This window comes from Aotus nancymaae, unplaced genomic scaffold (assembly GCF_030222135.1).
Source record: "Aotus nancymaae isolate 86718 unplaced genomic scaffold, 86718_ANA_hifiasm-v0.15.2.pri h1tg000008l, whole genome shotgun sequence".
Lineage (NCBI taxonomy): Eukaryota > Metazoa > Chordata > Mammalia > Primates > Aotidae > Aotus > Aotus nancymaae.
The window spans coordinates 47,081,019-47,107,416 of NW_026988419.1; the positions used below are offsets into that span (position 1 = coordinate 47,081,019).

Below are 26,398 nucleotides of genomic sequence, written 5' to 3' on the forward strand. Positions count from 1 at the left end.
TTATTAATTTAGTCCTTACCTCATGTAATGTTTATGGACTAACTTGAACAAGAATATGTTGCTAATGTATCTCTCCTTTTATTAGACTCTAACTTGTCACAGGGTTTTAAAATGTGTTGGCTTTGCATATTTATTAAGAATTCATTAGAAGAGAGTTTGAAGCATGATTTGCACCTATGAAATTCTTGAAACAGGATAAATTATTAACATTGTCTTTTTGTTCTTATGTAAAATTTTTAGTTTAAATATTAATAATCTAACTTTCAGTGAAATGCAATGAAATTTTAATTGGTTTGTGTAAATGAGTTAACCATATTGATTATTGTGCTATAATAAACATCAGAGCAATGCACTTATCACCTAATATGCTGTCTTAATAATTAAAGATTAACTTCCAGCTTATTCAAAACATAGCATATAAGCATAACCTTTAGCAATTCACACATCAGTATAGAATGTGACAATTTAATGAAGCATACTAGGACTATCCAAAAAATTGTCAAAAAATTATCAGAAAAATTAAATTTTTTTGTTGTTCATTTTTGTTTTCATGATGTTTATTTCACTTAGAAAAATGTATTTTAAAAATCCTGACATATCCAGAAATGTATAGAGAAAGCTCCTAAATTTTTCCTACTTCATGCAGTTGTATAACCTATTGTTTAAGGGGGTATTGCAACTTAGAAGCTAGAAAGCTGTGTAAGCTAGAAATAAAAATGAAATTCCTGTTTCAGAATTTACCTACCCAAATGCATTTAATGTACTGAGAGAAACATGACTTGGAAATAGAAATTATTTTTACTAAAACAATTATAACTTTTCCAGAGGAGAAGTGAGACATAATTCTTTTAGTAAAATTGTTAAATTTACCATAATTTCAAGCATTTCTGTGGTCGATGATGTTTGACAGTTTTGGCATTAAGACATAAGATATTATTTAACATTAAAAGTCATATGAAAATAAATGATAAATAAGGAATGATGATTTCCATTCCAGCAAAAATTTAATTTTATTTATTAATTTTAAAATTAGAAATACTTTACAAAAGAAAAAAAGTGATACTCAGAGCTAACATAATTGTTTTGATTCCTCATAATTCATTTCAGACGTCATGCATATTTATAAATGTTTCTTTATATATTTTGATATGTGGCCTCCTGATTCTTTTCCACAATGTTGATGTAATAGTCATTTATATTCTGATTTTCATTAGTATATTTTTATTATAAAAAATATAACATTTATATTTTCATTTTCTGACAGTTTATTGTAATTTCTACTGAGCTGGTTTTATATTTAAAAATTATGTAATTTGATATATTTAAATATGCTTTTAATGTACCTTTCTACTATGCATTGCTCACATTAGTCATATCACTTTTGACAAAGTATTGTGATTATCAGTTTGTGTATCTTTCTTGTGTATTATAGTGAGCCAAAGGCTACAAGTGTTCTACTTATTCTTGTATCACCTCACTGTGCACGGTGCCTGAGACATAGTAGAAGCTCAGCAAATATTTGTCACAATCTCCTTCAGCACATTAAATAACATTATAAGTCCAAAAACCCTACATGGGGTTCTATTTAGTTTTTAGATCATAAAACTAGTTTTTAACTTAGTTTTTAGCACCTGTAGTTCTTATGTACTGGGCTAATAAATCATTACCACTCTCTCGTCTCTCTTATCTCTGACATTTCTAGGTGCAAATGGTAGTATTCTTTAAGCTAGCCATTGTGTCCACTAGGAGTAATTTATTCCACCAACATAACCCTTTTCTATATTTTCTGGAGTAAAAAGAACTGGTTAAATCCTCTAGCAAAGTGTAAACTGACATAAGTGATTAACAAAGTGTAACTGATATGACCCCTCCCTAAGTATATTTATTTATTTATTTTTATCACCAGAACTCTTGTAAGCCTCCAAATTTGAGGTTTTACCTCACATGAAAAGATCGTAAGACTTCCCTGCAGTAGTTCCCTTAGCTGTCATTAAGTGCCTTTGAATATAAAATTGCATATCTGTTAATTCTCCTATTGATCCAAAGACAGCTGGGTGTCTTAGGTAAACCCTCATGAATGCTCATTTTTTTCAACATGACATTATGGGTTATTTTAGTTCTCCAGAGGAGAATTGAGAAATGTGAAGTTGCATGGAAATTTAGATCATGCTTTTATTTGATCAATCTTAAAATTACATTGAACCAGGTTTTCCTAAGTTTGCACATGATAAATCATTTAATCAATGTACCTCTTACATCCTCCCCAAATCACCTCTCTGTCATAACTTTCTTAAAATTCCAGGAAAACTTTGAAAATAAGATGTCTCTTAGAAATTCCAAATGTGGTGATTTTATTTCACCAAAGTAAAGGCAATTGTTGACTTATATATTATCATAAAATAATCTCCCTCATAGATTTCACTATAATTTTGAAAAAAAAAATAGATTTTACTATAATTTTGAACTTTTGGAGGCTTGCTTAGCATTCCTCTAAAAGCAACAGCATAGAAACATGTCATTAACAAATTTATAATTTATGTAGAAAAACTTCATATGACCAATTGAGTTTGTTGCAAATAAAGACTCAGAAATTATTAAAATGATAAGAAGTCCTCTATGAAGTTTGAAGAGATTAGTGATTTTGACACAGTTAAACACTACTATGATATTTCAATGTAAACATTAGGACACAATTTTTAAAAGATGACTTTCTCTTTGGCTAGCAGGGTGATCCTGCCTTACTTATAAAATGAGCTTGGATGTGTTGTTCTTTTAGTTTCAAAAGAGTTGAAGAAAGATTGCTGTTAATTATTCTTTGAGTGTTTCATAGGATTTATCCATGAAGCCATATGTCCTGGGCTTTTTGTTGTTGTTGTTGAGAGGTTTTTAATTAATAATTATAATTCATTTGTTATTATCTGTTTTGGCTTTCTATTTCATCTTAATTCAGTTTTGGTAGGTTGTATGTTTCTGGGAATTTATTCATTTTTTATAGGTTATCTAATTTGTTTGAATATAAGTGTTCCTAATAGTTCCTTATGATTATTTTTGTTTCTTTGGCATCTGTTGTAATGTTGCCTGTTTTAGCTCTGATTTTGTTTATTTGAATCTTCTTTTTTCTTAGTATAGGTAAGAATTTGTTGATTGTGTTTATTTTTTCAAAAAACTTTCTTTTAGTTTTATAATGTTCTTTTAAAGTTTTTCTATTTTCTATTTGGTTTATTTCTACTCTGATCTTAATTAGTTTATTCCTTCTGCTAACATTGGGTTTAATTTGTTGGTTTTTTCTAATTTCTTGATGTGTAAGGAATTAGAGACTAAGGCACAGAGTCAGGTTGTTTATTTAAGACTTTTCCTGTGGGAGGAGGCTAAGGAAAAAAAGACCTTCCTTCATTTTTAATGTAGGCATTTATGGTTATATACTTCCCTCCAAGTACTTAAGAGATACTTTTCCTGTGTTCCATTAGTTGTGGGATATTGGGATTTTTTTTTTTTTTTTCATTTGTCTCAAGATATTTTGAAATTCTCTTTTGACTTTCTCTTGGGCCCTGTTGATTGTTTTGTTTAGTTTCTATGTGTTTATAAATTTACTCAATTTCTCACTGTTATCATTCTAGTTTTATTTCATTGTGATCAGAAAAGATGCTTGGAAATTACAGGCCAATATCTCTAACGAACATAGATGTAAAAATCCTCAATAAAATACTATCAAACCAACTTCAGTAGAACATTAAAAGTGCTATATGCTATGAACAAGTGAAATTTATCCCTGGTGTGTTAGGCTATTCTTGCATTGCTATAAAGAAATAACTGAGACTGGGTAATTTGTAAAGAAAAGAGGTTTAATTGATTGATGATTCTGTAGGTGCCCACATTACTTGGCTTCTGAGATGTCAGGGATCTTTGGCTCATAGCAAAAGGTGAAGTGGGAACCTGTACATTACATGGTGAAATTAGGAGAGAGGGAGAGAGAGAAAGAGAGAGAGAGAGAGAGTGAGTAGGGGAGTGGGGGAAGTGCCACACACTTTTAAACAACCAGATATCATGTGAACACAGAGAAAGAGCTCACTTACCACCAATGGGATGGTCCAAGCTACTCATGAGGTATCTATCCCCATGATCCAAACACTTCCTGACCTCCAACATTGAGGATTACATTTCAGTATGAGATTCTGACAGGGACAAATATCTAAACTATATTATACTGCCCATAGACCATTCGAAATCCCATGTCCCTCTCACATTGCATTGCTTCTCAATAGTCCCTTTCTTTGTATGCCTTGTGAGTTTTCACTGGACCTGGACATTTGAATCTAAGAAATGTGGTAATTATGGAAATCACATTATGCCCGGCCTTGTTTGCTCTTTTTAGTTATTTTTATTTTATTTTTTATTGTTGTAGGCTTTCCTCTATGCCAAGGATCTGCCTAAGATGTAAATTTAAGATCTTCTCAGGTCTTTTCTGAGACTAAAATTTGTCAACTTTCAGTCAATGCCAGAGTTCCAAAATAGTTACATCAACCATATTCTGTCAGTAAAATTGTCTAGGTGAGGTGAGAGGCTTCTTATGCTTTCTACTCTACCATCTTCCCAGAATCCTGTCTTTGGCCTTTGACATTTTGATTGTAGGGTGTCTTGGTGTGGGTATCTTTGAGTTTATTCTACTTTGAGTTTTTTGAGCTTTTTATATGTATAGATTTATGTCTTTCATCAAATTTTTCAGTTTTTAAAATTATTTCTTCCAATATTCTTTTTTCCCCTTACTCTTCTGAAATTCCCATATTGCATTCTTTGGTCTCCTGATGGTTTTTCATGGGTCCTTTAGGCTCTGTTTACTTTTCTTCATTATTTTTTCTTACTACTCCTCAGAATAAATAACTTCAATTGTTCCGTCTTAAAGTTCACTGATTATGTCTTCTATGTGTTCAAATCTGCTATTGAATCCCTCTAGCAATTTTTTTAGTTATGATATTTTTCAGCCTCAGAATTTCTGTGTGGTTTCCTTTTTACTATTATGGTAACATATACATTACATAAAATTTTCCATTTTTATCATTTTAATGATTTTAAGTGTACAGTTCCCTAGCATTAAGTACATTCACACTGTTTTGTAATTATCATTTCTATTCATTACCAGAACTTATTTATCATTCCAAAGGGAAACACTATGCTTATTATACAATAGCTTCCCAGTCCTCCCTCTCTCTAGCTCTACATTCTACTTTTTTCCACTTTTTTTTCTATAAATTTGTCTACTCTGTGTACCCCTCAGAAGTGGAACAACATTTTCTCGTTTGTGTCTCCTTTTCACTTAGCATAATGTTTTCCATCTTCTTCCTTGTTGTAGCATGTATTGGAATTTCATTGCTTTTTAAGACTGAATTTAAGACTCCATTGAGTCTTTACACACACACACACACACACACACACACACACACACACACACACACAGCGCACCATATTTTGCTTATCCATTCATCTACTGATAAAAATTTGGGTTTCTTCCACATTTGGCTTTGTGAATAATGTTGCTATAAACATTGGTGTACTATTATATGTTTAAATCCTTGTATTTGATTATTTGGGTATATATTGAGAAGATGAAATAATAGATCATGTGGTCATTCCATGTTTAATTTTTTTTGAGAAACCTCCAAACTTTTCAAGAGTGGATGTTTACTTTTTCTTTATACTTTTATCTCTTTATTAACATTTATATTGTTTTCTTGACTTATTTTATTATTTGTCTACTTATTCCTTTAGCTCTTTGAGTATTTTTTAAACAGTTGTTTTATAGTCTTTGTACAATTAATCCAAAGTATAAACTTCCTTAGGCATGGCTTCTAATCATTTATTTTGTTCCTTTAAATGAGCCATACTTTCCTGCTTCTTTGTATTCCTTGTGATTTTTGTAGTTGTTGAAAACTGGGCTTAAGAATATTATGTGCTAACTATGGATATCAGATATCCCCCTTTTCCTGGAGTTGTTTTTCAATTGCTGAAGGCTTTAGTGGTCTATTTGTTTAGTGTCTTGACAGTGTATTTGACAGTATGTTTTTGTAAAGACTCTTCCTTGTGTGATCACTGAAGTATCCATTCCTGGTATTCAGTTAGTTTTCAAAGAGATTTCCTTGAATTTGTTAAAGAACAAAAAGAAAACAAACAAGCAAACAAGAATACAATTAAAAATATGTCTCTCAGTCTACGCTTATTGGATCTTTGCTCGGAACTCCTTCAATTCTTAGCTAGGCTTGCACAGAGCCAAAGGAACAACCTGAGGTAATATCTTAGATTATTTTTGTTCTTTTCAGAATGTAGGTCTTCCCCTAGACATGTGCATGGCTTTCTAAGTTCCCCGACATAGGAGCTATGGGCATCTTAATTTCTTAGAAGATTTTCTTCCCAGGTTTTTTTCCTGGTTCTTTGGTTATTTTTTGCTTCAAGCATCTGCAGGTTGTAATTTGGTTGGCAGGGTTTTTGAGCAATGTCTACTAATTTTCCAGTCTGATTTCCTAGTTAGATAAAACAGAGACAACTCTCTTGCTTCAGCTGTTCATGTGGCAAATAAAGCAGACATACACAGTAGTTTTTGAATGAGGTCTGCTATGCTCTTTCAAAAAGGTCCTGCACTGGAATGTACACTCCTTTGCTCGAGACTGCTACTGGGTTGAGAAAAGGATTGGGGCAAAGGCAAGTAAATATACCACAAATCTTTCCTATTGTTCTGGATTCAATGTTTGACTAATTGCTGCAAACTTCTGACTGTTTTTCAGAGTTCTAAAAAACTTGCTGCTGACATTTTTAAAAACTTATTTGTCAACATTTCTGTTGGATGATAAGAGCTTGGAACTGCATACTCTACCATTTTGCTGCAATATTAACTGGGGTTTTAATTTGCTTATTTCTTTTACAAAAACGACTACCAAGTCTTCTGATTTCATGTCTGCATCCATTTTCATTGGCTACTGTCAAAGTAAGAAAGAATTTTGAACTAGAAATTTACCCGCAAATTAAATCTTGATCTAAGTCTTCTTTAGCCTTTCCTTTTTCCTTCCTTCCTTCTTTTCTTTTCTTTTGCTTTTTGTTTTTTCTTTTTCTTTTTCTTTTTTTGAGATGAAGTCCTCAGTCTAGAGGGCAGTGGCATGATCTTGGCCCACTGCAACCTTTGCCTCCTGGGTTCAAGCGATTCTCCTGCCTCAGCCTCCTGAGTAGCTGGAATTACAGGCACCCACCAACATGCACAGCTTTTTTTTAAATGTTTTTAGTAGAGATGGGGTTTCACCATGTTGGCCAACCTTGTCTTGAACTACTGACCTCAAGTAATCCACTCTTCTTGGCTTCCCAAAGTGCTGGGATTATAGACATGAGCCAGAATGGCCAGCCTTACCTCTTCTTTTTCTGATTCAAAGTATATTTTAGCAGCATGCTCATATGCCTTTTTAACAATATATTCAATAAGGAAATCAACGTTTAAACTATATAAACTATTTTTTTTGTAATGGAATTTGAACCTTTACTAGTATTATTTTAAGGCAATAATCTGTACCCTTCACATAATATTAAACTTATTCATGGGTTCCCATTTATTATAGTGCAGAAATCAGCACAGGCTAAATCTGTCCGGTCACTTGTCTTTAATTAACCTAAGAATAATTTTTGTATTTTTAAATTATTGAAAAAATAAGGCCGGGCGCGGTGGCTCAAGCCTGTAATCCCAGCACTTTGGGAGGCCGAGGCGGGTGGATCACGAGGTCAAGAGATCGAGACCATCCTGGTCAACATGGTGAAACCCCGTTTCTACTAAAAATACAAAAAATTAGCTGGGCATGGTGGCGCATGCCTGTAATCCCAGCTACTCAGGAGGCTGAGGCAGGAGAATTGCCTGAACCCAGGAGGCGGAGGTTGCGGTGAGCCGAGATCGCGCCATTGCACTCCAGCCTGGGTAACAAGAGCGAGACTCCGTCTCAAAAAAAAAAAAAATAAGAAAAATACTATATTATGACATGTAACATTAAATGAAATTCAAATTTCAGTGTCCATAGAGTTTTATTGAATCACATCTACGTCTATTTGTTTATGTGTTATATATGGTTGGTTTTATGCTACAGTAGCATAATGGAGTACATTTGACAGAGAATTTACAAACCTAAAATATCTGCCTTCTAGCCTTTCACATAAAATGTTTTCCAGTCCATTTTAGTAAAACATAGAAAGAATCAACAACCTAAGAAATAATTTTGATACTTTAGGAATCTTAAAAGCTTTCTTTGCTTTAGCATTAGTCATTAGCTAGAAGACTAATATTAACTTTTAGAAATTTCAGCCAATATAGGTTTTATCAGGTAATAATATATATTTTTTTCAATTCAGTCTTTGATACTTTCAGCATATTTACCCTACGAGTTTAGTTGCAAATAAAGACAATGTTTCACATACCTGATATCTAACATAAAAGTATTTCTGGATGGTTTTGCCTGGGGCTTAAATTTCTCAATATTAACCATTTCTTACTAAAATTTTGTCAACTTCAAGGACTAATTCTGAACTTGATGTTCCTTCCTCTACTTGAGTCAGAGAAAACTGGAAACTTCCTTCACAATTAAAAACCCTCTTAAATAAGAGAATATCTTACATTTATATTAAATTTTTCAATTCACAAATATGTGCATCAGAGTTCTTTAAATTTTTATAGTGATATCTTATGTTAAAAGACAACTTATATGCATGTGATATCTTAGTTTGGGCAACATCATTGGTTTGGATGACAGCTATAAGAATGCTTTCAACAACACTGTCAACTAATGCACATTAACGTAGAGTCAGCTCTTTTGAAAATAATTCTGAACTGAATTTCCAGCTATTTCACACCAACCATCATTTTTTAAAAGGTCTGCATCCACAAGTTAGACAATTTTGTATGATCTTTGGGATTAATCTGCTTTTGAGAGATTATTATAAGTAGACTAAACCACCAGTTAAATAAATTTACTACCATTTAAATGTAAAAATTTGACTAGGTAATCACTTTATTTCCTGTCATTACTGCACCAACCAACTTCATTAAAGGGAGTTTGGTGTTTAGAAACAAATTTTTCTCAGATGTTTCTGCTTTATTACTGGTAATTGTCAAGAACATTTAGATAAAAGAGAAGACACATTCTCTAAAAATTCATGAATCACCCTTTTTGGGTTATGATATTTGACATTCTGTATTGGCTGCTTGGTCCATCTGTTGAATCTTTTTAACAACATCCTTGGATTCCAGAGGCCAACATGCTGAAGTTGGAACTTTATCGCAAAGTGGCAAGTTCAGCTAATTAAAAAAAATATATATATTTTATCATGCACTAGCTAGCCATCTTATTAAATTTTTCCCATTACTTTTTGTTTTTACAAATGGATCTTGATTTCTATTCCTGTCTAATATTTCTGAGAATGGTTTAATAACTTTATTGACCAATGATTTCATGATTCATATTTTATCCACAAGAGGTACCTTACTTGCAATGATTTATCTTTTTTTTTTAATCACAGGGGCCATTTTATGCATATATGGAATTATATACAGTTATCACTTACTTTCAAATGGTGCTTTATTTAGAGTTTGATCATTTTGCCTGGGAGACACAAACTAAACTAACTTTCCTTGCAGATGGGAAAAGTTTATCTGGTATAAATTATTTTATTTGAGTATCTAAATATGCCTTTAACAATAAGCTGATCAGTTACATAGTTTCATTTTCAGCTTGATTTTCATCTCAATTTAATAACTATCCTGGTAACAACATCCTCTAAAATTTAATAGGAGAAATCAATGTGCATTTCCTGGTGGGTATTGTGAGTTGTCTAGTTTACTAATTATACGTTTAGTCAGTTACTCTCATGGCACACGGGTAATACTAATTATTAACATTTCTTATACCAAAATGCATATCCAAAGCATTTGTTTAACTGTAGGGCCACAGCCCCACTGGGTCATGGGGTGTCCCCTATCACTCTGCTGAGGCACATGACCTGAGAAATAAAGAGACAGGGCACAGAAGGACAAAGAAAGTGCAGCTGGGCTCAGGGGGGGGCCACACCACCTGTAAGTGGAGACAGCCGAGGCCCCAAACGTCCAGAAGTATCTGTATTTATTGGGTAAAGGTTAGGGGGCAGGGTAGTGAGTGAGGTCATCTTTAAGGGTAGTGATAGGGTCATGAGCAATAAACAAGGGGTCCACTCCCATTAGGTCACCAAGGTAGGCTAGGAGGTAGGCAGTGCACAGCAAGGAGTCCACTCCTATTAGGTCACTGAGGCAAGGAGGTGGGCCGTGCTCAGTGAGGGGTCAACCCCCATTAGGTCACCGAGGCAAGGAGGTGGGCCATGCACAGTGAAGAGGGTGCAGTGTGCAATATCTCTTATTTATGGGCATGCTACTTCTAAGACTGTATAGGAGGATGTTTGAGTCACACAGCAGAGCTGACAGGGTCTACCGCCACCTGCTGGCAGCTTCTAATGATTTCTATAGGAGGATGCTTTTGAGCTAGCACAGTGACAAGAGCTGATGAAGTTCACAGTCACCAAGGCGTGATCATACTGGACGGGTTTTAAGCCCTTGGTCGCTCATGGGATTGCCAGTCTGAGGGCAGCATTCCACAAGAACTAGACACAAGGTACTACAACTCCTTTATCAGGAGTGGCTCTTGCCCCAAGCCTGCCATACAGCGGGTATCTTTATGATACTGAACGCTGCCATCTGGGCCATGGATTCTCATCCTGGTATAACTGTTTTTCCCTTAAATCATGCTCTGCACAGTGTGTGCTCCAGACATTCCTCCGACTATAAGCTGCTTATTCCTTAATTCATGCCCTGTACCGTGTCTGCTCTAGGCAGTTCTCTATGAACCAACATATAATTATGTGTGTGTGTGTGTATATATATATATATGTATATATACACACATATATATTATATGGAAATAATTGAGTAGTAAGATATTCTTCAGGCACTCCTTCTATAAACTAATATATGATTATATATAAAGGATAATATAAAAGGAAATAACTGAGTAGTAACACTATAAACTAAAATATTCTTCAGGCACTAATTGTGCTGGGAATCTGCTTAGCTCTCCTTCCTTGGTGCCTAGATGGGGGGTTACCCACATTAAACCTTTCTTTTACCTGGTCCCTCTTACACTATTTGCTTTTATTTTCAGTAGTACAGGAATCATCTTATAAGACACTGTGCTATGCTTTAAAAATCATTTTATTTTCTAAGAGAAGTAAGCATACTTATATCAGGTACAAAAGCTTTAGTGCTCACCGTGGTGAGTTGGTGAAGAAGATCTGGAAATATTGGTATTATATTGAGAAAACACCTTTGACAAAGCTGAAGACATTTTTGCCAGCATTTTAGATCCTCCTTTGGAGACATTGGGCTTGGGAGTTTCTGTGGACAAAGTAAACAAGAAGACTATCTTTATTTTTGGATGCTGATGTCAAATACCTTGCCTAAGGTTATATGAGTAAACAGTCACCCAGCTGGGAATAGGGTCCAGGCTTTCTGACACTCATGGCATCATTATGCCTACTGTCCTATGAGACTTCTTTAGTCAGGTATGCAAAGTCCACTTCTCTTTTCCCAGCGGAACACTCTGAAAATGTCTAATGAGTTAAATGGGAACATGACTTTCAGCTCTATTCAGTGTGGACACCTATTTCAGAATGCTCAAGAGAAGGTAGAAGTACATTAAAAATACTATAAATTCTCATCTACTTTGAGTAAATTTTCCATTGACTGACCCCAAGTGGTTCTTTATGTCATATGAGATAGGACTATATAGGTAATAAAAGAGTTTCTATTTGGATTTTTTTTTGCACCATTTATTCATCATGAGGCTTTAAAAAATATAATCATATTAGTTTAACAAAATTGTTATTTTATAGGTAAAGAAATAATCATTTATGTACTTTTCTGATACTTCATAAGTTGTAATAGGGCCACTAAAATTGCATATTTTCTTGATTGTAGTAAATGATACTCAAAAGTTATAAACTTTCATATAAAATTTTTATACCCAGCTTCTTTGGAAAAATTGGAAGAACTGGGAACAATCTAGCATGCCAGTGATGGTAGCTGAGTAGCAGCTCCCTCCTGGGAAGGCTGCATGCCATCTCCCATTAGCCTCATGCCCCTGCTCAACCTGCTGCTGTTGTTCATAGTACCTTCCTTACACTTATGACCATTAGAGTGTGTAGACAATGATGATGCTACATGAGACTGGGATTTGAAACATAGCTCTGCCACTCATTAGCTGGGGGGTAACCTTGGAAACCTATTGTCATTTTTCTCTTTAATGATTCTCATTTTTTTCTTTAAATAAAATGTGGATAGCTGGTGCCTGACACATTTTAGTTAAATTATCCATTGTCGCCTTGGTGTACAGATAGAGAACTACGTAATTTACCGCAAATTGGCATTTGTACAAACAGTAAGAATATTATTTCAATCCCATTCTGATAATATGCAAGGGGAGAGCCACTCATTTCCAGGATAGTAATCACAAAACCTAAATTCAAAATCATACAATTGAGAGCTTAATTATACCAGTTGTTAAAATAGTTCATTTTGTACCTGAAATGTTTGAAGAATTTGCATTGCCAACATCCTTGGATTTTTCAAAGATGGTGATAAACTGCCAAGGTCAATTGAAATACAAACTGAGTCTTTCATCGGACACTAAACACTAGATATACCAATAAATCCTCAAATCCACTAGATATACCTATATATATCACTATAGCACCTTCCATAAAATATATCTGTGCTCTGCAATCTCAAATAATTGCTCATCGAGACTGAGGCTCATAGTTTTTGTGAAGTAAGATGCCTAAGATTGACCCTTGTTATGAATGCAGGCCTTGGCTAACACAAAATGAAGGTCAGTGGTTCAACCATATTAACTCATGAAAAATCTCAGCTCTGTCTTCCCCCTCTATCCTTTGATTGAATTGACAAAAGTTAAAAATCCTTTTCTGAAAAAAGATGTAATGATAAGGGGAGAGAAATGATGATCATTTTGTAACCCCAAATTTTATTTTATTGAAATCTTAGCCACTGCAAAGTCGGTAGCAATAAAGTGGCTCTGTGGACCTGACAGTGCTGGGATTGTGTCTCCAATATTAGCTTTACTCTGTAGACCCTTATCAATTTTGAGTGCAGGAGCAGCAATTGTCCCAGAGAGGCATGAAATAGCCTGGGACAGGTGGTTGAAAAAATATCATCTGCTAAAAATCAATAAAATAAGGCTTAAATACATGAAACATAAAAGGAATGTGCAGTGTCTATATCAGGTAAAGAGCAGCAGATATTACTACAAGAGTTTTACCATAGTTCTTCCAAGAAGACTTAAGTGTGCTCGTGTATTAAGTTATTGTAAGCAAGATACCTGAGGAATAAAATGGGGCAGAGACAATGTAAAGTATTGATTCTCAACTTAGGCTATATAATCGCATTATCTGTGAAAACTTTTTTTTTCTAGGCTCTTTCTAGAGACTGTTGCAGCAGAGCTAATAAATGAAATTGTACTTAGATGCTAGGAAAAACCAGTATATTATTTGGTGCCCTTAAACAGGGAATGCTGACTTAACCCAAAGGATTTTTTTAAGATATTTTAATATACCAGGGACAGGCCTCAGCTAGGGAGAGAGAACAGGGTGTAAGAAATTGTGAACAGGAGAATGCTTCCTGATATCCTACAAATCACACCACACAGTCCCTGACTGAACTATGAAAACTGAGTTGTGCTTAATTAGGTCCCAATACATTCCAATTAAGGATAATTAAAAATACTTACCTCAACACTGCTTCTATTCTCTGGCTTTTGTTCCTGAGAACTTTCTGTAGAGATCAAAAAAAAAGAAGTAAAATAGTCTCTTTCTGAGGCATATATATTTGTTAACACAAATCTGATTGCATTACTATTTTTCACCAAACAATCATATAATTTAGGCAGATGGAAGAAACTGTTATTTTAAATGTACTGAGAACAACACTGAAATAGGTGAGAGCCCTAGAATGCTGGGGTATGTCTTAGTCCTTCAGTTAGAAATTATGAAAGATGAGGCTGGGAGTGGTGGCTTCACTTTAGGCCACCACTTTGGGAGGCCCAAGTAGGTGGATCACCTGAGGTCAGAAGTTCGAGACCACCTGGCCAACGTGGTGAAACCCCATCTCTACTAAAAAAAAATACAAAAATTAGCTGGGCATGGTGGTGGGCACCTGTAATCCCAGCTACTTGGGAGGCTGAGGCAGGAGAATCACTTGAACCCAGAATACAGAGGTTACAGTGAGCCAAGATTGTGCCATTGCACTCCCACCTGGGCAAAAAGAGCAAAAATCTGTCTCAAGAAGAAAGAAAGAAAAGAGAGAAAGAAAGAGACAAAGAAAGAAAGAAAGAAAGAAAGAAGAAATGTAACATGTGGGAGAGGCAAGCTCTATAACTTAGCAGTTATATATCTATGCACAACCATTCAATCCCTATAAGCCTCTTTGTTTACCTGTAAAATGAGAGATTATAGACGATTCTTAATAGCGCTTCCAGCTCTACCACTTTCTGTACATACTTAAAAGCAGATCATTAGAATAAAGAGGAGAGTACTGATATTATTAAATTGTAACTTTTGGGACAATCAGGAGAGCTTTGAGGCAATCCCTGGAGGAAATTTGGTGGAATCTACAGAATCAAAAGTTGCCTGAGTAGGTCAATATATCAGTGAAAGAAATTCAGTCAAAGAGCTAGAAATGACACTGAGAGAAGCTTCACAAGAACCCACTGCTAGGGAAGCAGCTAACCTGCTAAGACAGAAAACCTGTATTTGAATCTTTGCTTCGTTGCTTAGAGCTTTGTGAACATTGAACATCTAACTTCTCTGACTCCATTTTCTCATACATATATGGGAATGAGACTGTCTTCCGTGGTTATCTCACAAGCGGCCACTGAGATATCATATAAGAAAACACTATGCATTTTATATAGCTACACTCATCAAAAGCCAACAAAAGGAATATGCAGATAAAGGAATAACTATCTAAAATACCCTTTGGGCCAATATGGGTTCAAAAAAAAGTAATAGTAAAATGTCAATCAGCTCAAATATGAGAAGTGATTAAATTATGTGATAAAATTGGTAAGATTTCACTGTTGCTTGATAATCTTCCTAAAAAATGTTTGTATCTATACTGCACATAATTGAACAAACTTTGTTTTAAATGATTGAGGACATTTGGGTTTGCTACAAGGGCCATGATTCCAAACACATGTTTTTAAGTTTCTAGGGTACATGGGCATCCAACTCCCCAGAAAAAACTACGAAGTTATTTTGATGAAGTGGCAGAGAAATATTCCTGATATTTGTGGGACCCAGATGTTCAGATTTAAGTTATTTGAGATTTTATTGTATATTCTATGAATTAGGAATGCGTATATCTGGCCTTGATCTTTCCACTGAATTTGACTTAAATATACAATTGCTATGTGACATCTCAACTTAAATGTCTAAAGGATATCTCAAACTCACATAACCAAAAAAGAAATCGTGTGCTCCTCCTTCACCTTTTGTTCCTCCCATAGTCTCTTGTGTCTCATTAAATACCTGTATCTACTATAAACCATGCAGTGTGTTAGGCTCTTGGTGATACAGCTGTGAACAGACATAAATCTCCACCTTTATGAGGCTTACATTCTGGAGAGATAGTCAAAAAACAATTAAAATACACAATAAACAGAAAGTGCTATGCAGTAGAGCAAAGAACTGGGATAGGTAGCACCACGATCAGAATTAAGCTGCAGTTTCAGAGTGTGATCAGAGAAGACCTCACTGAGAAAGTGACATTTGAGCCAAGATCTGATATGCAGATCCAGGTGAGAGAGTACTACAGGAGGCTCAGCAAATCCAAGGGCTGTTAATGTAGAAAATGTTTGAGGAACAGCAAGGAGGTTAGGGTAATTGGAATGGATTGAGCCAGAAATAAACAGAGGAGGACCTTAGATAGGGAATAGTTTTTAGTTTGATAACTAAAAAAAATTATCAAAGCAGTAAACGACATTTCTTTTTGAACACTCTCTAATTTCAGAAAAAAGAATCCAACCTTCTAATATTTCAGCACTTGGATCTGAGTGACAATCTTCAGCCTCACTAAAACAAAAGAAAAAAGAACATCACTTTAGGTATATTTAATAAATGAAGAACTTACTGGTTAAGCAAAAGAACAGTTATTCTTCATATGGAAAGAAACCTGAAATAGTATATTATTCACTGAGATTCCAAATCAAATGAAAATGATTTCTGACTGACTTTTCCCCCTACTTTTACAATTGTGGTTATACGTACATTAAATTTACAATTTTAACCATTTTAAGTGTATAGTTCTGTAGCATTAAGTACATTTACAGTGCTGTGCAATGATTATCATCATCTAGATCCAGAAATTTTTCATCTTTCTTAACTGAAACTCTATGCCGATTAAACATTAAAACCTAATTTCCCTTTTTCCTCATCCCCTGGAAACCACTTTTCTACTTTCTGTCTCTATGATTTTTGACTGTGCTAGGGACTCATATGAGAGTCATGAAATATTTGTCCTTTTGTGCTGACCTGTGCTGACCTATCCCAATTAGCATCACATCTTCAAAGTTCATGCATCTGGTAGTGTGTGTCATTTAAGGCTGAATATTTATAACATTGAATATTTATAACACATTTATTTACTCATCTATCAGTGGACATTGGGATTTGTCTATGGTGAAAAATGGTGTACAAATATCTGTTTCAGTCCTTGCTTTTAATTATTATGAGTATGTACACAAAAGTAGAATTGCTTGATCATAGGGTAAGTCTATGTTTAATTTTTGAGAACCCCTCAATACTGTTTTCCACAGTGACTGCACTATGGAAATTCCCACCATCGATGTACAAGAGTTTCAATTCTTTACACCCTTACCAGTGCTTATTTTCTTTTCCCTCCCTCCCTCCATTTCCTTCCTTCCTTCTCTCCTTCACTCCTTCCCTCCTTCCTCACTCGCTCTTCCCTCCTTCCCTCTCTTACTTCCTTCTTTAGTTATCTTAATGTGTTGAAAGTGGAATCTTCTGATTTTGATTTGCATTTCTTTAATGATTAGGGAAATGATTGAAAATCATTATATTGCCTATATTCAAGTCTATTCAAGTCCTTTGTACATTTTTTTTTTAATCCTTAGCATACAGGTTTATTAGAATTTTTGTAGGCTATTGAATTCTTTTATTTTTATTGCATTTTAGGTTTTGGGGTACATGTGAAGAACATGCAAGATTGTTGCATAGGTACACACGTGGCAGTGTGATTTGCTGCCTTCCTCCCCTTCACCTATATTTGGTATTTCTCCCCATGCTATCTCTCCCCAACTCCCCACCCACCACTGTCCCTCCCCTATTTCCCCCAACAGACCCTAGTGTGTAGCGCTTCCCTCCCTGTGTCCTTGTGTTCTCATTGTTCAACAGCCGCCTATGAGTGAGAACATGTGGTGTTTGATTTTGTGTTCTTGTGTCAGTTTGCTGAGAATGATAGTTTCCAGGTTCATCATGTCCCTACAAAGGACACAAACTCATCATTTTTGATGACTGCATAATATTCCATGGTGTATATATGCCACATTTTCCCTGCCTTTGGACATTTTTAATTGGGTTGTCTCACTGATGTTGAGTCATAGGAATTATTTGCATATTCTGAATATTAATTATTTACTAGACATAGAATTTGCAAATATTTTCCTTCATTCCGTGGGTTGACTTTTCACTTTGTTGATCGTGTCCTTTGAAGCACAAAAGTTTTAAGTATAATGAATCACAATATATCTATTATTTTCTTGCCTGTACTTTTAATATCATAACAACAAAAACAACAACAAACATTGTTAAATCCAATGTCATGAAGCCTTTGTCCCATGTCTTCCGACAAAAGTTTTTTTAAGTTCTTATACTTAAATATCTGATTTATTTTGAGTTAATTTTTGTGTATGGTCTAAGGTAAGGGTTCACCTTCATTTTGTTTGCTTGTTTTTTGCATGTGAGTATCTAATTTTCCCATCACCACTTGTGGAAAAAGATATCCCATTCCCATTAAATGGTCTCGATTCTCTTGGCAAAAATCATTTGATCATATATGGAAGGGTTTATTTCTCGGCTCTTTATTCCATGTCCTTGCTCTATAAGTCTATCTTTATGTCAATATCACACTGTTTATGATAGCTTTGTAGTAAGATTTGAAATCAGAAAATGAAATATCTGCATCTTTGTTCTATTTTAAGGTTGTTTTCCTATTAAAGGTCCTTTGAGACACTAGTGAACTTTAGGATAAATTTTCTATTTCTACAAAAAAAACCTTGGTATTTTGATAAAGATTCCATTGATTCCATGGATTACTTTGAGTAGAATGAACATTTTAACAATATTAAACCTTCCAATCCATAAGCATGAAATATCTTTCTGCTTATTTTGTAGTTGACAAAGTACACATCTTTCAATTCCTTGGTTAAATATATTCTTTTTTTTCTGCTTGTTATTAATATAAATAGATTTTTCTCCTTAATTATCTTTAGGTTGTTCATTGTAAGTATATAGAATGCGGCTAATTTTTGTTTTGATTTTATATCTGGCAACTTTGCTGAATTAATTTATTAAATATAATAGATTTTTTTGTGTGTATTCTTTAGAGGTTTCTACATTGTGACCATGTCATCTATAAGCAATAACTTTTCTACTCTTCCAATTTGAATGCCTATCCCTGTTTTTCTTGCCTAATATTTCTGGCTAACACTTCCAGTACTATGTTAGATATAAGCAGCAAAAGTAGTCATTGTTTTTTGTTTGTCCTTGATCTCAGAGGAAATATTTCATTTCCTTACCCTGAGGACAATGTTAGCTGTAGATGTTTCATATGTGATCTTAACAATGCTGAGGTAGTGTCCTTCTCTTTCTGGTTTGCTGAGTCTTTTTATCCATGTAGAAGTGCGAACTTTTGTCAAGTAGTTTTCCTGCATCATTTGAGATGGGTGTGTGTGGGGTGTGTGTGTGTGTGTGTGTGTGTATGTATGTATGTGTATGTTTCCCTTTCATTCTATTAATGTGATGTATTATATTGATTTTTTTTTTCTTTTTTGAGATAGGGTCTCATTTTGTCACCCAGGTTGGAGCAAAGTGGTGTGATCACAGCTCACTCTAGCCTCAACTTCCTGTGCTCAATAAATTCACCTGGCCAAGCCTCTTTAGTAGCTGGGACCACAGGTACACACCACCACCCCTGGCTAATTTTTGTATATATATTTTTTGAGAGATGGGGTTTCACCATGTTGCCCAGCCTGGTCTCAAATTCTCAGGCTTGAGCAATCTGCCTGTCTTAACCTCTCAAAGTGCTGGGGTTATAGGCATGAATAACTGCACCTGGCCTATTATTGGTTTTTGTATATTGAAACCTGCTTGCATTCCTGGGATAAATCTAACTTGGTCGTGATCTATAAACCTGTTAATGTACTGCTGAATTTGGTTGGCTAATACCTTGTTGAAGATTTTTGTATCAATATCCACCAGTAATATTGGTCTGTAGTGTTTTCTTGCAGTCTTTGGTCTTGGTAATAAGCTAATGATGGCATCATGACTTTCGAAGTACTTCCTCTTTTCAATTTTTTGGAAAAGTCTGAGGGGGATTACTGTTAATTCTTTAAAATTTGTGACATCCATGAGTGAAACTATCTGGTCATGAGCTTTTCTTTGTTAGGAGGTTTTTCAGTTATTGTTCCAATTTCTTTACTATTTCTAAATTTGTTCAATATAATTTAGCATAATTCGGTCTTGGCAGATTGTGTATTTCTAGGAATTTATCCATTTCATCTGGAGTATCCAACTTGTTGGACACACAGTTATTCATAGTACCCTCATATAATCCTTTTTATTTCTGTAAACTCAGTTGCTATTTTACCTCTTTCGTTTATGATTTTGGCTGTCTTTCTTTCCTACTCTTGGTTTTATTGATTTTCTCTACTGTGTTTTTATTCTTTATTTTATTGCTGTTCTAATCTTTATTATTTTCTTTCACTTAATACCTTTTAGTTTGTTCTTTTTCCAGTTTCTTAAAGTGTAAAGTTAGGTTGCTGGTATAAGATATTTCTTATTTTTTAATGAAGAAGGAACAACTATAAATTTTCCTCTTAACATTGCTTTTGTTGTATTCCTTAAGTTTGGTAAGTTTCCTTATTATTTCTTTTTTGGTCCATTAGTAGATAAGTATATTGTATATTGTTTAATTTTCATATATTTTAAGCTGTTTTGGCTTTCTTCTGCTATTGACTTCTAGTTTTGTCTCCTTGTAATTTAAAAATATATTTTGTATAAATTCAAACTTTTAAAATCTATGAAGATTCATTTTGGGGCCTAAGATACAGTTTATCTATGTGTGCTATGTACATTTGAGTAAATGATGTATTTTGTTATTGTTTTATATAAACATATCTGATAGATTCAATGAATCTATAGTGTTATTCACATCTGTATTAGTCTGTTCTCATTCTGCTATAAAGGTCTGCCTGGCACTGGATACTTTATAAAGGAGAGAGGTTTAATTGACTCACAATTTTGCATGGCTGGAGAGGTGTCAGGCAACTTACAATCATGGTGAAAGGGGAAGCAAACACATCCTTCTTCACCTGGTGGCAGGAAGGAGAAGTGCCAAGCAAAAGGGGGAAAAGCCCCTTATAAAACCATCAGATCTCAGGAGAACACATTCACCATCATGAGAAAAGCAGCATGGGGGTAATTACTCCCATGGTTCAATTACCTTCAACCTGATCCCTCCCATGACATGTGGGAATTACGGGAACAACAATTCAAGATGAGATTTGGATGGGGACACAGCCAAACTATATCAACATCCTCTATTTTCTTATTTTGTTTAGTTGTCTCTCCATGATTGAAAATGGCCTATGAAAGTGCTTTACTATTATTGTAGAGCTGTTTATTTCCTGTTCAATTCTGTTAGTATTTATTTTATATGTTTTGGAGCTCTGATGTTGGTTCATACAGATGCTCCTTAACTTACAATCTGGTTACTTCTCAACAAACCCATTTTATATAAAAAATATCATACATTGGAAATTAATTGAACACATCCAACATACCAAACATCATAGCTTATCCTAGCCTACCTTAAATGTGCTCAGAACACATACATTAGATTGCAGTTTAGCAAAATCATCTAACACAAAGTATTAAAAATATTGTATAATATATTGAATACTGTACTGAATGTGTAGTGCTTTCACACTGTCATAAAGGTAAAAAATTGTAAGTCGAATTATCATTAAGCTGGAGACCATTTATATATGTTTTTAATTATTATCTCTTCCTAATTTGAATTGATGCTATCAGCATCATATAATGTCCTATTTTTTTTTTTCTCTCTTTTGGTTTCCCTTTGCAATGGTGTATATTTTTCCATTCTTTCACGTTCAACCTACATGTATTCTTAGATATAAAGTGAATATCTTATTTATAATATACACTTGGATTCTGTTTTTAAAATCCGCTTTGTCATTCTATATCTTTTGATTAAAATGTTTAACCCAGTTATACTTCAAGTAATTAGAATAAAGAAAGATGTTCTTTTGCCATTTTGTTGTTTTTTGCATCTTACAGTTTGTCCTTCATTTCTTCCATTACTGTCTTCCTTTGTATTTAGTTGAGCTTTTTAGTGACACATTTTGATTCAGTTCTAATTTCTTTTTATGTATATTTTATGGATATTTTCTTTGTGGTTACTACAAGGATTATGTATAACATCCTAAAGTTAAGATTCTGTTTTTTAATTGATACCAAATTAACTTGATTGCATACAAAAACTCTACTCTTTAACATATTTACTCCATAATCAGTTTATGTTATTGAGGTCCCAAATTATATATTTTCATATTCTGTACCTATTTGCATAAATTTATAATCTGTTTTATGCATTTGTCTTTTAAATCCCTTAGAAATTAAAAAGTGGACGTATGAGCTAAATTATAATACTTTTTTTATATTTGTTCATGTACTTATATTTGTTAAAAATTACGTAGTCTCATATGTGTCTGAGATACTGTTTCATATTATTTCATTTTTCTTTTTAACTTGAAGAACTTTCTTCGGTATTTCTTTTCAGGTAGGTCTAGTGTTAATGTATTCCCTCAGCTCTTTTTCTTGTCTTGGAATATCTTAATTTCTCCTCATTTTTGAAAAACACTTTTTTCTGGATGTAGAGTTCTTGTTTGACCGTATTTTTTTTTTCTTTCACTCTTTAAATATATCATCCAACTGCCTCTTGGCTTGTAACTAATGAGAAAACACTAGAAATATTATGAGGGTTGTTTGTACATGATGTATCACTTTCCTTTTTCTACTTTAAAGATTCTCTTTGTCTTCTGAATGTTTAATGTGTGTCTTGATGTGGTATTTTTGTGTTTCTTCTGCTTGAAGTTTGTTAAGCTTCTAGAATTTGTGTATGTATATAATTCTTCAAATTTAGTAAGTTTCAGCCATTTTTTTTTCCTAAAATAATCTCTCCATTTCTTTCTCAAACTCTTCTTCTGGAATTTACATAATGTATATATTGTTGTGCTTGATGGTGTTTTCAAAATCCCTTAGGCATTGCTCACTTTTCTTCCAGTATTTTCTCCTTTTGGTCTTTAGACTTGACAACTTCAAATGACTTGCATTCAAGTTCACTGATTGTTTCTTTTGTCTGTCCAAGTTTGCTGTTAAACATCTCTAATAAATTTTTTAATTCAGTTATTATATTTTTCTGCTCCAAAATTAATTTTTAATTTTTATTAGCATTCAATACTTGTACATGTTTATGGGGTACATGTGATGTTTCAATACAGGTAGACAATGTGCAACGATCAAGTCAGGGTAATTGGGGTATCCATTACCTCAAGCATATATTGTGTCTTGTGTTATGTGTTAAGAATAGTCCAATCCCACTCTTTTAATTATTTTAGAATATATAATAGAGTATTATTAACTCTAGTTGCCCTAATGTGCTACCACAACCAGAATTTCTGTTTGACTCTTTTTTGTAAATTCTGTTAATATTTTAATTATGTTCATATATATTTTTCCTAATTTCCTTAGTTCTTTGTCTACCTACATTCTTCAACATATTTAAGATGGTTGTCTTAAAGTCTTTGCCATGTAGGTCCAACTGATATGCTTCTTCAGAAACATTTTCTGGGTATTTTATTCTTTCAAATGAGCTAAATTTCCCTGTTTTTTTTTTATATGCTTCGTGGTCTTTTGTTAAATATGAATATTTTAAATAATAAAGAAGCCACTTCTTCTAGTGTCTGCTGATTGATGTGGAAAATCTTTACTAATTAGTGGGACTTTGAGACTTGGAAACAGTCAAAAGTGAAGACAGACTTTTTCAGATCTTTGCTGTGCATGCAGCTTTCAAGCCTATGTTTGTGCTTCCCCAAACCCAATTTTTCTGAGCTGCTTTTAAATGATTTAATTTCACAAAGAGTCACTCTTTGCTCCTTCTCAGGAACTTAGATGTTCTACAGCATCTCTCTCTTCTCATAATTTCTTACCCAAGATGTTTATGGTTCTGCAGTCCCCCTGTAGTTTTCATGCATTGTGGCAGCTATCCACTACTTTCTGTAGTTTTCAGGCTTAAAACCAAACGATGACACCATTGCCTATTTGAGTTCCTAGTCAGGTGAAACAAAAATAATTTCCTAAGAAAGCCCATAGATAGGTCAGAACAAGATCTATTCTGCTTTTTCGACCAAAGGGAGGACACTGTAAATTGGGCTCCTTTCTCTTGACCATGTTATACCATGCTGGGAGGAAGTTGAGTCTAAGAACAAGCTAAACTACAGGGTTTTTTTTTGTTTTTTTTTTTTTTGTTTTTTTTGTTTTGTTTTTACTATTTTGAATGTGTTTTTCCCTTTCTCTCTTTCTTCCTCCTTCCCTTTCTTCACACCTCTCTCCCTCCCTTCCTTCCCTTCCTTTTCTATTTTCTTTCCTCCTTCCTTTCTCTTTCTCTCATACTCTTTTTTTCTCTCTTTTCTTACTTCCTCTTTCACCTTCCTTCCTTCCTTTCTCTATCTCTTTTTCTTTCTCATTTTTTTTTCTCTCTCTCTGAGTATCACTCTGTTGTCTTGGCTAAAGTGCAGTGTAAAATTATAGCTCACTGTAACTTCAAACTCCTGAGCTCAAGCAATTCCGTCACCTCAGCCTCCTGAGTAGCTAGCACTAGGTGCACATGACCATTCCAGCTAATTTTGTATAACTTTATTTTATTAGAGTTAGGGTCTTGCTATGTTGCCCAAGCTAGTTTCAAACTCCTTGCCTCAAGCAATCCTCATGCCTCGGCCTCCCAAAGAGGTGGAATTACAAGCATGATGCACTATGCCCAGCCAGCTTTTTCTTGATTCACTATTTATTTGGTTGCCACAGACTGTTTTCCAGAGCTGTTATAAAGTTGTGTTAGTCAGTTTGTAGTTGCTTATATTTTCTTTCCATGGGAAAATCAGAACCTTGAGCTTCCTGGTATTATTTTGCTTTAAAATTATTTTTATTTAATATTATTTATGCCTGCTTTTTGCTTCACTGATATAATCAATAGAGAGATTCCAACATTATTAGTTATGTATGTTACAATAACATGTTATGCAGGAGGAAAGAGACAATGGTGAGCCAAAATAGGGTTATGTCAAAAAACAAAACAAAACAAAACAAAACAAAAAAACAAAAAATACAATTCCAGCATGCTGAGTGAAAAAAAAAATTACTAGGTAGATTTTTCTGTGTATAGCATCAGTACTTCTCAACAGATAAAAAAGTTATCTTTTCTAAGTTATGTATAATTTTATAAATTTAAGCACAATTTTAGATATTTTCACTATTCTTGATAGAGTTATTAATCAGATTACAAGTCTACAGGGCACTTTGTTCCTCCTTGTCCCCTATAACTGTTAAGGTCCGTATTTTGCCGCTAGTGTCTCCACACTTGGATTGTCTTTCACTTGCATAAGTGCTATCCATTCTTAAAGAGTCACATCAAACTCCATTGCTTTCTATGATTTATCTCTGAATGCTCCAACTTACATTTCTTGCTCATTCCTTTGGATTCTTCTTATAGGCAATGAACACTAGCTTTGTGAAGACAGCTAAGCATGGCCCCTTTTGTACTGATACTACATACTCTATTTCTGGGCCATTACCTCTCTCATATTAGAAAATAACCTAATACATTAATAAACACTGTAATAAGACTACAAAGAAGATACACTAGAAACTGCTTTCAAAACTGGGACATATAGGCCGGGTATCTAAAAATGCATGAGCAAATAGCCAGACATGGCTTTGGAATTATCCACAGTAGGGTTCCAATGAAAGGAAGAAGTGAGGGAAGGTCTGAAGCTAAATACTTGTTCAGTTACAGTTTTGCCAGGGGTCTCATTCTACCCACAAGCTCTAGTTTATCAGATTTCTATATTTGGACTCCTTTAATTTCATGTACCTAGTAGATGAAATAAGATCTTCTTTGTTGTATGAAGATGAATTCATAATTCTGTGTATGAAGTAATGTGGTGGTTCATTAAGAAGATTCTTCTCTTCTTTCTGGAAAAGGGCAAATCAGCTATTACTCTAAATGGAGTTTGAGATATACTTTCTTACCTTATGGCATTTTTTTTGCCATATAATCTACATTTTAACAGGACAAAGTTTTAGAAATTACTTAAAAGATGGATGAACCCTATAATTCTAATTAAAAAGTGTCTTTGAATATAATTAATTTGAAATAGTTCAGTGAAGATTACCCAAATTGTGATACTGGATTTTGAACAAATTTTAAACATAAATCTAGAACAATGTTGAAATCTACCTCTAAACTTTAAAAACATTTAAAATCATATATTATGGGGTTCAAAAAGAGGAAGAACACAGATACAACTCTGATCAATTAAGTATCTTGCCAGATCAATCACCTTAACACATATTTTGATCTGTTTATTGCAAAGTCATGTGTACTTCTGAATTGAGCAGTTATATTTCTGTTAATTTCTGTAGTTCATCTAAGCTTTTGTTTTACCTTAGAATTGCATCAAATGGATAATCAAGAGAATGGCCTCATCAGAATATTAAAAATAATATATTCTCCAAAAACATGTTATGGTATAGATTTTTGGACAGGACTAAACTCAAAAGGTCATTGAGACCCAGATCATCATTTGAGGGTTTAGAGCCAGCAACAAGAGATGTTAACCATGCTGATAGCAGAGATTATGGGCTAATTGTAAGGGTGATACTTAAAATATATAAATTATCTTCTTAAGATTGG

General features: G+C 34.0%; 1 protein-coding gene across 1 annotated transcript in view; it reads right to left on the minus strand.

Annotated features, from left to right (window-relative positions):
- Positions 1–11,244: 11,244 nt before the first annotated feature.
- LOC105731936 (fibrous sheath-interacting protein 2) overlaps positions 11,245–26,398 on the minus strand; it is a 52,253-nt gene continuing 37,099 nt past the window's right edge. Inside the window, 5 exon segments of the mRNA XM_064372765.1 lie at positions 11,245–11,434; positions 12,620–12,680; positions 13,842–13,885; positions 16,136–16,182; positions 25,577–25,677. Coding sequence (XP_064228835.1) covers positions 11,298–11,434; positions 12,620–12,680; positions 13,842–13,885; positions 16,136–16,182; positions 25,577–25,677 — 390 coding nt within the window. The 3' untranslated portion in view covers positions 11,245–11,297.